This window comes from Cygnus olor, chromosome 1 (genome assembly GCF_009769625.2).
Source record: "Cygnus olor isolate bCygOlo1 chromosome 1, bCygOlo1.pri.v2, whole genome shotgun sequence".
In the NCBI taxonomy this organism is placed as follows: domain Eukaryota; kingdom Metazoa; phylum Chordata; class Aves; order Anseriformes; family Anatidae; genus Cygnus; species Cygnus olor.
This window is the reverse complement of record NC_049169.1, coordinates 3112926-3127690: the sequence shown is the minus strand read 5'-3', so window position 1 is coordinate 3127690 and position 14765 is coordinate 3112926. Positions and strand designations below refer to the sequence as shown.

The window sequence follows — 14765 nt, the reverse complement described above, 5'->3', positions numbered from 1 at the left end:
CCCTGTGGCGTTCAGGGCCCATTGTGCACTCACATACCCAGGTCCATATCAGCAGCTTTGGGCCGGTGGGAGCAGGGCACGTTCTTGAAGATGGCATCGAGGATCTTCTCCTTGACCTGAGTGATGGTGTCACAGTTCAGGATCTTCACCGGGATCTCAGGGCTGTTCACGTTGTCAGGGTTCACGCAGCTCAGGACCTGAGAAAGAGGCATGAGACACCATAAATTTCACAGCAACACAGGCACCCTGTGGTCAAATTCCACAGCAACCTTCTGGCAGGTCCCTGCATCCTACAAACCAGAGGGATAGGATGGATTAAGGAGAAAAATGTGTACCAAGAATATTCCGTCCTCTGACATAGCAGAGGTTTCATAGAGGGTTTTTTCATGCATCCAATTCTCTGCTGCTCTCAATCCCTTGCCCTGGGGTCATTTCTTATCACTTATCTGTGCCCAGTGGATTAAGGGTAACTCAGGACCTACCTCCCAGATAAGAGCTGTGAGCTCCCAGATGCTACAGCTAGTGATCTGGGGGTAATCTGAGGGGTTTTCTGAACGTGTATCTCATGCCATTTGTCTCTGTGAGGTGAAACTGCTATACCTGTAGGAGCAGTCCCTTAGTTTCGAGCCTCATCTCCTTGGCATCTTTGCTATATTTAATAACCGAAAGCCCAAGAGTACCAGTTCAGGTTCTGGTGTGATCAGTAAAAATGGCATTCACCTAAGTGGTACCAGACATTTGTCATTGACACATTGTTTTCATAGAAACCATTAAAAATGCAATCAGCCCAGACTCTGGTTGAAACCGACCTGGTATCCAAAGGGTTCTCCAGAGCTTTTCTTGGCCTCTGACCCATTCCCTGCTCCCTAGAGATCTGGCAAGGCAACCTAGTTCTATAGTAGTCCCCTTGCATTGCCACCTGCCGTTGACAATTTAGGTAAAAGTAATCTTCAATCTCTCAGCTTTAAGTTGGCCCATCTTCCGAGCAGTCATGGGACAGCCCAAGACCCTTCTCAGAAGAATGTTGTTAATTTGAAATGCAGGGATTCTTAAAAATAGATATACAACATGAAGTCTTATAGCTTTCACATATAGAATAAGAAAACTGAGCCAACTAGAGAGGCCTTTGATTTCTCAGAAGGAGAATGTCATTTTCTCTAAAGACTGTGTCCAAGAATAAATGCAAAACATATGAGGTGGGGAGCGAGGGAGGGATGCTTTAAACAAACACACAGAGTGTCTAATAGCAATTTGCCCACTAACACTTGGGTCTGTCTATGTCAAGTGTTCTGCTCTCTTCAAGTTACAGGAGTGTGAAGTCTATAAACTTTTATAAACTTAGCACCTTTGCACTTGGAAGGAGTGTTCAGTGGAGCTTCTGGCTATGTAGGGTTATTAAATGTTCCTGTGCAACTTTTACAAGTGCAGGCATGTTAGTTTTGGTGACCTAGACAAATTCTACCTTGACCATAAATTCCTGCCCGTAGTATGCAATAGGTTCTTAACCTACTGTGGGCTCTGAAGGTGGCTTGAAACGGGTGAAATCATATCAGTATAATTATGTATTGGCTCACCAGGCTCCCTTTGGTGCTGTTATGCTCAACTAAGAGGGACTTGTGAAGATACTGCTTACAAAGAGCTCTGTGATCTTTCTGGATGAAAGGGTAGATAAAAATATGAGATATTGATTACATCATAATGCTATTATTTTTATGTCACTTCCAGGACTATTGAAGAAGCATCAATTCAGATAATAATGACAATGGCACAGATTTACAGTTCTGTGGCATCTTTCATCTCAAAGGATCACAGAGCTATACATAAAAAGCACTGCTGAAATGCATTCAGTGTTGAGGTTATTAGTTGCCCCCCACCCACTACACGTCTGTAGGGAAATGAAATGGTGATGAGAGGCTAGACCAGCTCTTCTGAGAGTGCCAAGGGGGGAGTCACATATGGCTCCGGTGACCAGGTTACTCTGCAAGTCTCTGCCATTGATCTGAGCTCACCTAAAGTAGATTGAGCTGATGCCAGTCAGAGCAAACTCTGGGAGTGATTCGGCACCAATGCAAGCACCTTGGGTTCAGGTCAGTTGCCTACATGAATGCAACTCATGCATTGAAGGCTGTGTCAGTGCAGCAAAACAACGGTGATAGTCATGGGGTCAACATGAAAAGATATGGGGCTGTGAGCAAGCGCAATGGGTCAACATGAAAAGATATGGGGCTGTGAGCAAGCGCAATAGTAATCTCTGAGCCCTGCTATCCCTCTGACTTTTCATGACCTTGGGCCATGTCATCTCACTGAGTTTGTGTTTATTGACCTTCTTCTACATCCTTGGGCTCTTTAATTTTTTGTCTGTCAGCCCTTTCAGCCATGAGCTGTCTCTAAGTGTATACAGACATGCAATACTTAGCACAACTAAGCCCTGGTCTCTGCCGTGGATTACTGGCATTTAAATTACAAATGCATGGTTTAGGATTAGTCACATGGGGATCCTGGTCCTGAGCTTTCTGCAGCATTTGGGTGGTTTGCCCGGGGACCAGGATATCAATACAGTCTCTGTCCCAGGGAAAGAAATCTTTCTTTCCTTTCTAGATTAGGCTAAGTAAGGTCCCATGGGGCTAGCACACAGCAAGTCTTGGCAGAGAGCAAGGAGAAGAAGGACCCCCCAGTGAAGCCAAGCACAAGAAACCCCTCTGATGTCTCATTCGTGGCTTAACTCCCTGAAAGGCCTTAACCAAATGCAGCTCAAAACATATTTATCTACCCTGGAGTATGTTGTCAGAGGAGATGATCCGATTAGACTCTCAGCGCTGGAGCCACCGAGCTGTGCAGGGACCACGCCGAGCATGCCATTGCTCAAGATGCATTGGGCAGCTCCCTCCTGCCACCCCCGAGCACTAATTATCCAATCCTCTTGACAGCTTCCGACACACATCGAGGCCTTTGCTCCTCTGCATTATTTGTGTCAAGAGAAATGAAGCTGATGCAGGAGATGGATAGTCTTTCATCTCCCGGTGAGAGCGGAGCAGTGGCGGTAGGGAGCAAGGTTTTTACAGCTAGGCTCTGGTTTGGTGAATGGCTAAAAAATCGTGGATTCTGGCAAAGGCAGATGGTAGCGAGCAGGGATGAAAACTTCTCGTCTTTCATAGATGCAATAATCTAGCTGGGCTTTTAATAACACTACAGACCAGAGATGATGCTCACTGACTGTTAGTGGAGACATTAGCACCAGAGGGTGCTTCTCTGAGGTGTACAGCTTGGGAGATGACCTACTGTTTAGCTGCTGCACATTTATTCTAGCAAATCACATCTGTAACTACCTTAGTTTCCCCTGGACTGAAAAATCCCTTGTACATACACAAATTGCTATGCAGTGCAAAGACCTTAGCCCACTGAGGACTACTTCCTTGGAGAACTATAGGACCTGGCACACAGCAAATTGGAGCTATCTGGTCTGGAAAGAAATCAGATCAAAACAATCTAAATTTAGTAAACGAGGTGCATATTGTAAAATCAGTAATTCCAGATGTCTGAAATTGCTCTGTCTGCTTTTGTCTCCCTGGATAAGTCAATTTCTTTGGATTTGCTTTTCATTCAAACCATATTTGAAATCGTGCCTTAAAATATTTGGTCATGATTAATGAAAACTATAGAATAACCCCCTTCCAAAGAAGCCCTGGCCTTGCCTTCCTGGAATAACGACAATAAACAAACTGTTTCAATGTGCCACATTGCTAGACTTGTGATTTAACTCAATTGAGCAACCATCTAGCACTCATGAAACATGAACAACCCAATGAATTTTAGCTACATGCACTACGAACTCATAGTGGTGACCAGATGCGCTTGGGACATTCAGGGAATTCTTATATTACAAACACTGAATCAGTCCTTGCTTTATTTCATTACTATATATTTTTGACAAAAGATGACAGAATAATGTCTGCTTAAAAAAGGTAGGGGAAGAACAAATTATAAGAGAAATAAGGAGAAACAGAAAGGAAAGAATGATCTTATTCATATTCTGTTTCTTCTTAATCTCCTTCACCGAAGCTGATCTCTGTAAATCTGCTAAGATTCCTATCGGGATATATTTGCCTGCTCTTGAGATGTAAGAGGGAGAGCTGATTAACATCAAACAATACAAAGCGAATGGAGGAGAGCTTTGTTCAGGCTGATGTATAATTACTACCCTTTGCTGGCTGCTTTATATCAAGCCTAAAAGGATCGGAGGGATTTCCTTCGGTGAAAGTGATCACTCTGTGCCTGCATTTTTCTCCCTTTTGCTCACTCTCTCCATGTAAGATCAGGCGTCTAAATTGCCAGACAACCACATCTAATAGAAAAGAAGCACTACCCTGGTGATTTAATAGGAAAGTCCCATTTTTAGAATGCAAATTAAATTGCAGTCTCATTTAAGAAGTGAAGTCTACCCCCTCATTAGACTTGGATTCAACTGAAGCTAGGCTCTAGATCATAGTCAGTGAAGAAAAACAGACATTTGTAGAGTCAGCCCACCTGAGCTAAGACCTAAGGAAGGTCAAAGAAATTGTAATTGTGTGCCCAGCCTGGGCACAGGGCAGCTCTGCCACTGGTGCTGGGACCCAGGGGGAGGATGGAGAGAAAGGGGATGCAAATACCTCCAGGTGGTCTCAAGCATGAGGAGGAAGAAACTCTACTGTGGACATCACAGTCCTCCTGCTGAAGATCTCAGGGTGGTGACAACTGCAGTGACAACCCCAGCTTCTGCTGGAGGAAGACCACTACCTTCGACCTTAGGAGTTGGAGGGATGGGCATCACTCCAAGGAAAAGGGGTAGATGTAAAAAATGGTTTGTCTACCAGAACAGGGTATATTGTTCATATCTATTGTCTACACTTTCACAGGCATTTACATGACCCAAAGTTCACATTTGTCTTCCAGTGCTCCTGGACCTCACCTAACCCAGTCAATGGCAAAGGACTGTCAGCCTAACCTGCAGTGAGAGCAGACCTCTTCACCCAACAAACAATGTCCTTGGGGAACTGGAGATGGTCTGGGCATGGGATAGGGCACAGTGGAGGTAAATTGGAAGCAGTCGTCTTTGCAAACATGCTTTGCAAACAGATAGTTCAGCCACAAACTTTCTTGTGACAGGGGATGCAACTAGTGGATCCTCATCAGGGTTATCCTGCTGGGTTGCAAGAAGAAATTGTTCAGGTGGTCAACATGCCCTTCACTGACTTCTTTCCTTGAAATTCCCTGTTTCTAGAAGAAGCTGGACAAGCTCATAGGAGAACATGCTCAGAGCACTCACCAGTGTCTTGTAGTCTATCTGCTGTCGGATAAGCTTGTCCTCACTCAGCGAGTACCTGGCCTCCCCAGTGATTGAGTCGATGGGACCTTTTTCCATCTGCTGCTTGATGGCACAGAAGAGGGAGAACAGAGGTTCACCGGCACACTCCTGCAGGGATGAGAGTTAACAACCAGGTCAACCAGGAGGGACAGAGGTGAAAACCTGGATCCCCAACCCATATAGCATATCAGTGATTGCTGCAGCTTGCCACCCCAGTGACAAGTCAATCACTGGGTGAATTACCATGTGATTCCACACCAGCCCATGTGTCCAGCAGGTTCTCCCAGAGTTCTCAAGAAATAACAACGAACCATCTCCAAAACCACACTTGTTGGCCATGGGTAGCTCATGGCATGATAGGCACCTCTGTCTCTCCTTTGGGTGTCAAGTCACTGCCACTGGGCCAGAGTTTTGCACCAGAGCAGGCAGTGGGACGGGTCCTGGAGGACCTGGAGGCAGGGCTTGGCAGGGGTTAGGACCACTGGTGCCCCATCCTGGGTGTCTGGGCAGAGCCCACACTCTCCCTGGGCACTCTCGTGCTGGAGGCAAGCAGGGATGCTTGGGCAGGAGCAGCTCCTGACCCAGGGGAGATGCACCCCTGGAGCTGTGTGGTTGCACCGGTGATGTTGGGTGTGTAGGGACCAGGCTAGGACAGCAACAAGGAGCCCACAGGCAGGGCCAATAAAGTACCTGCTTCCCTCATGTCCCATTCCCTTCATTCACTCCCAGTCCACTCTTCCCACACTTTTCCTGTCCTCTCCTCTGTTGCTGCCCTCACTCTGCACACTCGTGTCCATGCACCCCTCCTTGTTCTTTCTTCTCTTCCCTTCTCTTTCATGCCTCTGACCTTTCTCCCTTCCTTCCCACCTTGCCCTCCCCTCTTGTGCTGTGTCCCAACTCACTGAGCGAGGTCATTTTCCTCTGGTGTAAATACCAGCAACAACAAATTAATAATCTGAAGCCAAGTGGCCCCTTTCTCAGTTCCTACACCTGTCTCCCACTTAATTAGCTTATCTGCCAGCAACATATTGCTAGTGTGTGCCTGTCTCTTGCCCTTATCAGGCCACTGCTCAGGCTAAGGCAAGAAGACAAGTAGCTGAGTGGGGGGGAAGACTATTATAAAAGTAGTGCTTTAAAAAGTCACTTCCTTGTATCCTTTCCTTTCAGCTGCAAGTGGGAATCTGGTACTAGAGCCACTGAAATTACCTGCCAGGGACCTTCAAAACTTCCCCATGCATTCAGACTGGTTGTTCCTGGGGTTTGGGAAGGCTCAGGGGAATGGGACTGGTTTGTAAAGCTTTGAATTTCCAAGCAGAGGGTGGCTATCCTGTCCTAGTGGTGTAAGGTGAGGTGTAGGGAGACCTAGCAACAGTGCTGAGAGTGGCAGGACGGTGAAAAGTCACCTCTCTCCAAAAGGCTTGGTCTGAGTATGGTACAAGAGCAATTATCATAGAATCATAGACTGGTTTGGGTTGGAAAGGACCTTAACGATAATCTAATTCCAGCCCCCTGCCATGGCAGGGACACCTCCTACCAGCCCAGGCTGCCCCCAGCCCCATCCAGCCTGGCCTTGGGCACTGCCAGGGATGGGGCAGCCACAGCTCCTCTGGGCAGCCTGGGACAGGGCCTCACTACCTTCACAGTAAAGAATTTCTTTCTAATATGTAATCTACACCTTCTCCTTTGCAGTTTAAAGCCATTCCCCCTCATGTCCTATCCCTACACTCCCCCAACAAAGAGGTCTTGAAGGATGAAAGCCTCTTTTTTATTACCTATCACTCAAAAGAGACCTTCCAGAAGTAATGAGAGGGCTCAGAGGGTGTCGCAGGTCATTTCACTCTTTTGCTGGTGAGTGTCCTGCAAAGTCAATGCTACCCCAACTAAACCCTGCCAAGAAGCAATGCATTAAAGCAGCTGTTCATCCAGGCCTGCTGCTTCTCTTACCTTAAGGAACTTGTACAGAAGGAAGGTGAACCAGTTGGTGAGCATTTTCTCAGCCACGGACTCTGTCCTAAAATCAGACCAGGACAAAAAAACAAATTGGAAATGAGTTAGTCATGTTAGCTATATCAAAGGGCTGGTTGAAAGATTGGCAGTGTGCATCTTAATGCCCAGGTCTCTGAGCCCCTTGGAAAGTCAGGCATGGCACCATCAGGATTAAGCACATCCCAGAGTCTCTATTTTAGCTTTGGATTTAGGAAACCTTCAGTCATGTCCTTACTGCCATAGTAATTCTCCTGTGACTAAGGAAGTCTTTGCATGTCTGTTCTGCAGTTTGTCCATCAACGAAAGAGAGATGACAAGTTAGGAATCCTTCTCAGAGATGCTCAGGGAGGATAAATCTATCAAATATGAGGGGCTTTTATCTGGTAATGATTATCTCCCTGGTATTTGGGACTGATTATACTCCCCAATGTATCAATGTGGCACATTCACAGAACTACTCCTGTAGCCCTTGAACTCTATCCTCAACCAAGCAAAAATCCATCCTGAGTCTTCAGGGTGAACTTTTCCTACAGAATCACTAACTTGGACTTGTTAATTTGGTTTGGACACCAGGAGCACAGAATAAGGTTGTGTTGGCTCCAGTACACACAATGATTTTGCTCAAGAAAAAAACAAGAGTCCTTGCTTGAATGAGTAAAAGTGGGATTTGCTGGTTCTGGCCTTCACCAAGGCCACCCAAGGTTTCTTGCTTAGGGATGCAGCTTGCATTTTAAATTCCCTAGTCCTTCCGCATAAATTTGGTCTCATTTCCTCTGCCTACAGCAATCATTGCTCTGTCTCTGTCTGGAGTTGCCTCTGTCCAAACCAGTCTGTTTGCTTGTATTCCCCTCAGTCACGGTCACCTAGCCACTGTTCCCCATTGATGATGGCATTAACCTCAAGTCCAGCACTCTCCACACTTTATCATCCTCACAGAGGATGTTAAATTTTTGTTGCCCAGGCAACTTTGATCTCTTTGGGTCTGTGGATGTCATCTCTGAGATCTCCTTGTGCTTTCAAAGCTTGACACAGTGGAGGTGTCTTCAATGTTCACTGTCTCTTCTTCTAAAGGCCACATTGCATTTCCAACAAATAGGAGTACAGTTGGAAAAGAGCTGGAAGAAGGGAAAAAAAAGGAAGAAGACAGGAGAAAATACAAATGAACAACCAGGGAAGACAAAGAGATGGAGAAAGGGAAAAAGAAAGGAGAAGATCAAGTGAAGGGACAACTGGAAGAAGGCAGTGCCATCCAGCATCAGAGGAGAAGCACAGAGAGGAGGCTTGGGGACAGCTGGGGGGAGGATGCCAGCCAGGCTGTAGGACTCAGGGAGTCAACTGGCACTAAAGTCTGGTCTCTGCCCCTGGCTTTGCTGCCCTGAATGCCAGGAAGTGCCTACTGCTCTTTTTTTTTTTTTTTTTTTTCTCGTACTTCATGGTGGGCTCTGTGCCAGAAGAAATTCTCCCCAGCAGGCACCACAGACCTCTCCTCTGCCTGAGCCATCCATCGTCATCAGCTCAGGGCCCTTCAAACACAGCTTTCAGCAGTGACAAAGGCCATCCGTACTCAGTAGACTCCCCCTGGTTTTACTTCAGGTCCTGGCTTGAATCAGAAGGGTTGGTTCAGACCATGGAAAGAAGAGGATGAATGTCATCCTAAAAGGAGAAAGGGCTGATTTCCCTAAGCAGGGAAAGTACATTAATTGCAGAGCAGTAGATTTGTAACTCAAGGTTTCCCACACAACCCTGGCCTTTAGACCTTGGATCTGGCCAGGAAGCACAAACCCAAACTCGTGCCCTTTATGAAACCATTTCTGTTGTCCTGCTCAGCTCTGCCTTCTGGTTTCAGCCAGCTCCCAAAGCCAATGCCCAGGAAGAGACAGGAGATCCCATGATGCAGCTGAAGAAGACTCCACATGTGTCTGGAGGCGACTCAGAAACAAGAAGCACAGCAGGGCAGTCCACCTCTCAGGCAAGATAAAGTAACAGCCAATTTACTCACCACACAGACCAAGTATATTATACGGCCTGTTCTTTGTGATATAAGTAGAACACAAATCCAAAATAAGGATTATGAAACATGGGATCTTGCTGCCCTTATGAAGCTTTCCGGAAAATCCACGCTAAAATCTATTGATAGTGCAGCAGTGAAACTTTAATTGTTGGCTGGTTTTTGGTTGCAGATGAAACGGAGAGAGATCTACAGACACACTTGCTGAAAGGGGAGGAAATGTGGAGAGGATGCCAGGAAGAAAGAGGAATGTCTTCTAGGGGAAGGAACCCTGTGCTGGGAAGTCTTGAATGAAGCCAGAGAGCAGCAAACCAGCAAGGGAAAGCAGTTCAGCTTTCATTCAACCCTACTTGCCTTATTCACACCTGCCTGCACACAGCTTCATGCCAGCCCTACAGGGGCATGTGAGCTGTGGCTGTACACCATCCTGATTTCATACCCTGCTGCAAAAAAAACAAAATCAAGCTAATTTGTCCTTTTCCTCCAAAATGGACTATCATGCTCATGTTAGTGGGGCACAGGTTGCCCTTCCCAGCTTGGTCTAGCCCCAGGTATCTTTACCTCCGGAGAAGCAGCTTGGGGTGGTTCTTGCTCTCCAGATTTTTGTCTATGAGGTCAGCCAAGAGCTGCTTGAGGACATCCGTAGCGTACTCCAGCTTGCTCTGCAGCACTGTCATGATCAGCGAGGCCACGTTGCCACGGTCCCGCATGGAGAAGCTGCGCTGGGACTCCAGCGTGCGGATGAAGGACAGCAGGAAAACCTTGTTATTGATGAGCTGTGCAAAGAGCTTGAGGCCTTTCTCCACTCGTTCCTGCCTGTAGCCAGGGACCTGTATGAGAAGACAAGGAGTTTATACCTTTCCCTCACTACCTACTGTCAGGCCATTCCCAAAAGGGCTGTACACCTATTGCTACTTCTCTGCCCTCAGCCCTCCATCTCCTCCAACTGTACACTTCAACATCAAGCAGAAGGCAGATCTAAGACAGGAAAAAGGAAAAGCTGCCTCAAACAGCAAAGACGATTTAAAAGTTTTTTTTTTTTTTTTTTTTTTTTTTTTTAAATCTAGAAGTCAGGTAAGCACTTCCTTCTGCTTTACAGGATAGTCCTGTGAAAAGGAAGCGAGTCCATACATCATCTGAAGATTAGGAAGCCAGAGGGACCTCCTAACCACAGCCAGATGATTATTTTCCATCCCTGCATCCCTGAACATTTAGTGGAGATTGCTGATGCCTGGATGTTGTACCACAGCATATTGTGTTTTTATTGCAGTCAGACTGAAATCTCACTCTGTCCTCCCCTAACACCTCTTTTTATCCCTGCAAGAAACCTGTTTACAGAGAAAAACAGTCTAAGTCAATGCTGGAAAGGTTATGTGGGTCTCCTGTTGGTCTGACCTATCTAGGTCTCCTTCCCACCACATCCCAGCAAGTAACCACACATCAGCTGTCCTTCAGTAGGTGCTTGGGTACAGGGAAGGTGCAATGTGGGGACTACAGGACACAGGTTTGGGGGTTCTGCTTCAGGGAGCTGGGAGGGGTAGTAAGAATGTGAGGGGAGGAAGAACTCCAAGAGTCATGTTTTGATGAGATGAAGAGATACAGTTGAGGTGGTGAGCATGGAGATGGTTCTTGGTTTGAAAAACTAGATAGAAGAAGGTGTGAGACGGCAAAAGAGCTGGGACCTATTTTGGAAGTCCTACTGAGGTGGGACCCCAGGTCTTGGTAGGTGAGATGGTTCAGAGTCAGGGAGGTTGGTAAGGCTCTGATGTATTTCTCATTTGTGAGAGGCTAGTGAACTATCTTTTAAAATAAAACAATTTAGAACCTCAGCACTGGAGCCTAGATCCCACAATCTGCAGTGGGCACTACCCTTTCCTGCTCTTCTGCCTCTGGATCAAAATGAAGCCATACTCTGTGGATATACTACATCCCTTTATCTGCTGCACCAGTGTGGTCCTAAATAGAGAACTCCAAACTCATTCCTTCATGTCACTGAAGCTCTTTCAGCCCTTCAGAAAGCTTCCCTGGAAGCTGGAAAGTCACAACACAGAGAAACACATGCTACTAAGGCATGTATTCATGAAACCTCCCAGTTTTGGCACTTTAATCCAAAACAAGTTGGCATGCTTAAACAACCGAGTAATGCAAGTCCCCTTAAAGAATCATTACTTTTTTATTCTGGAAATTGGAGATCTTAACTCTTTTTGCATACAGCAAATAAATTACTTACTAAATAGCTTGAGACAACCAACCAACCAACCACTACCACCCATCCTGCTAATAATTATTTTTAACTCACTTGCTTGAACATTTAATATTGTCTATCCCCGGGTTATTACGGAGAAATAAAAAAAATAACAAGAAAAGTATTTTGTAGCGCATCTGGAAGCAGTTAATTACCAAATGAGCTGGAAATAAGTAAGACCTGCTCGCTGCAGGATCTCTGTTGGGGCCTTTTCCCAATAAATATAAACTCCTTCTAGGTGCTACAGAGAAAGGAGCAGAATGGAACTGCCTTGCCATGTTTGTTGGTAGCCAAAGATGTTGACATCGAAAGAGCTACAGAAGCTTTAAAGAGGATTAAGGGGAAAAATAAAATAATTTAAAATAAAATGAAATCAAGGGAAGAGAAGATCAAAGGTGACAGATTGAAACGTTGGCTCTGTGTCTCTCTGCATGTATATTCATATGGGAGCATCTATGGTAAAAAGTCTGCAGGGTCAGATGCCACTCTGTGGTCAGCTGGCTGAGCCTGATGAATATACAAGTTGAAGCTGGCCATGGGTATGATGAAAGTGTTTGTATGTGTGTATGTACACAGGGGAGAAATTCACCTCCCCTCATCTTTTGTGCTCACTTGTTGCATTTGCTGAGCTGCTTTTCCTGAGGGAAAACAGCTCAAGGCTACTCTTCCTGCATCCCGAAGGCAAATCTCTACAATAGCCAATGTGTAATGCAGCCTCCCACTCATTCCCAACAGTCCTCATTGCTTCCAGATCATTTTTTAATGGTTCTCACCATATAGTTTGATGAAGTTTGGCTCTCCTGAAGGGCATGAGCGCAGAGTAGCAGGAACCTCTGATTACACAGACAGCCAAGCATGGTATTGCCTGCGCCAGCTTCTATTCCTCCTCCCTGCCAACTCACCCCAGTCTTGGCCTCCAGCAATCTCACCAGCACATGCCAGAGCCTCTCTGAAGCACAGAGCTTGCCAAAGACTTTGCAGAAAGCTCAGCCAAGGACCTCCCTGGCCTTGGCTGTGGTGTGTTAGCTGCTTCTCTGGGCCAGGTATCCCTTGAGCAGATCCTGTCCAGAGCTGGGCAGTGTCTCACCATCCTCCCACCACTGCTGTATGGAGAGCTGGGATGAAGGGGGCAGATGTGGGCAGGTTATGGGCGCATTGCTCCTGGAGGTTTCTGACCTCACTGCAAACCACAGAGCAAAGGTGAACCTCCTTCAGAGAATGCAGGTTATTTCTGAAGGTGTTGCCAGGAAGAAAGGACTCTGGGTAGAATCAGCAATAGACAAAGCTGGTGTGGTACAGGCAGATATGCTGCTCTGCTGTAGGACTATTTCTATGGACCCTGCACTGTCTAAAAAATAAACCCCAATAGGATGGAGACCAAGGAGGATCTTAAAGCAGCAGACCTAATGCACATAGATGTATGGGACTCTTCTAAGTAAATGAGTGATCAAACAGAATTTAACATCTAAGATAGCAAAAATCATCCTCCCTTTTCAATCTGGACTTTTAATGAGGTGCTGTTTTGTCCCTGGGAAGACACAGCATTGAAAGCCATCATGTCCCCACCACTGGCACATCTTTTGCATTCAGGGCATGAGAGGAGCTGGCAGCTGGTGATGTTGATTTCATACCTCCAGGTCTCTCAGGACTGGGTGATCTTCAATGCCAGGGAAAAGCACCCGCATGGTGTAGGTTCGGTAATCGAGGAAAGGGATCCCAGCTCCATCTAGGTCACTTGTCAGCTCATGAATATCCGTCTGCAGCTCCGCAAAGGCTGACACAAAAAGGGAACAAGACATGCATCAATGACAGTCCAACTCTCCCTCATCATAATGGAAAAGGCCTTCAGACCCATGTGCATGAGACTAAGGTATAGATGGAGAAGCAACAGATGGAGAGGAAGAAGGTGGACAAGAGCAGGCTCACCCTTCCCATCACATAACCTTTCCTCAGGACCATATGCCAAGGCTCCTTCTGGACACTGAGGTAGCCAGTGCAGGTAAGACAAGGTGGAGGAATAAAGGATTTGGGGAAAATGGGCAAAGTCAGATTAGATCTAGGCTTGAGCCAACCCCACAACTCCCATTTCTTGGTGATATTTTGGCTCAAAGCTTTGTGGCTGGATCCCTGTCTCCTGACACTGTGGGAGTCTTCTCCCACATCATACCTTCTTTCCCCATCATACCTTCTTTGCACTCCAGTGCCACCCTGGACTCCAGGTTGTCCATCTGCATCTGCAGACGCTTGAGGGTCAAGTCACTTTCTCGGGACTTGCGCTTGTAGGCAATCAGCACAGCCACGATGAAGATTATGAGCAGACCACCAGCCACCGCGATGCTGACAATAGCTGGCAAGCTGAGGGGGCTGTCTGGAGAGATGTAGACCATCCCCGGGGAGAACTCCATCCCTCCTACACGAGCCTAGAGGGAAGGCAGGAGAAAGTTGCATTGAAAATCCCATACAAGCAGGAACAGGGAGGAACTCCACCATCACCCCAACTACTGCTGCTATGCAAGTCAAGCTCCCATGATAGCACATGAATCATGACCTCTCAAATTAAACAGGGCATGAAGTATTCAGATATAGAAGAGCTAAAACCATCTGAAATGTCATGTAGAACCAGCTCTGTTGGTAGTGTCACCATAGACCAAACCAGCAAAGAACTCTCGGGTGAGACAAACCTTACCATGCCCAATGCCCTGGCTACATATCAATTCAGGGTTTCTTTTAGGGTTTTCCATCCTATGTCCTGAACAGCTATGCTGTGTTGCACTGCCTGCTGTCAGTTAGTCTGAGAACACATACATGACGCATCGCTCTTAGTTATAGACTGATGGGTGCTAACTTCATTATGGAACAGGAGACATTTGACCCAGACAGCTGGCACAGGAGAGGCCAGGGCACTGGGTATGCCAAAATTACAGTCACAATTTGCTTTTGACTCATCAAGTTGAGAAAAAAGTATCTGGAAACCACTCGAACAGGAAACCACTCGAATAGGAAAAAAAAAAAAAAAAAAGCCCACAGAGCCTGGCTCATCCTCTTTACAGCCCTTCTCTTAGCCACATGTTCTGCTTGGTCATATTGGTAATGGACTTCGCATGCTCACCAGGGGACAGGGAGCCAAACAGAGCATTCTGTTCTCCCTGCACTCTTAGAGGTTCTCAGGCCTCTGGGACACGTTT

The 14765-nt window shown here is 46.5% G+C and overlaps 1 protein-coding gene across 1 annotated transcript in view; it reads right to left on the bottom strand.

The window, feature by feature from the left end:
* Positions 1-14765, bottom strand: part of PLXNA4 (plexin A4) — a 423963-nt gene that overhangs the window by 36501 nt on the left and 372697 nt on the right. Inside the window, 6 exon segments of the mRNA XM_040546170.1 lie at positions 38-197; positions 5303-5449; positions 7286-7352; positions 9897-10165; positions 13212-13354; positions 13766-14000. Coding sequence (XP_040402104.1) covers positions 38-197; positions 5303-5449; positions 7286-7352; positions 9897-10165; positions 13212-13354; positions 13766-14000 — 1021 coding nt within the window.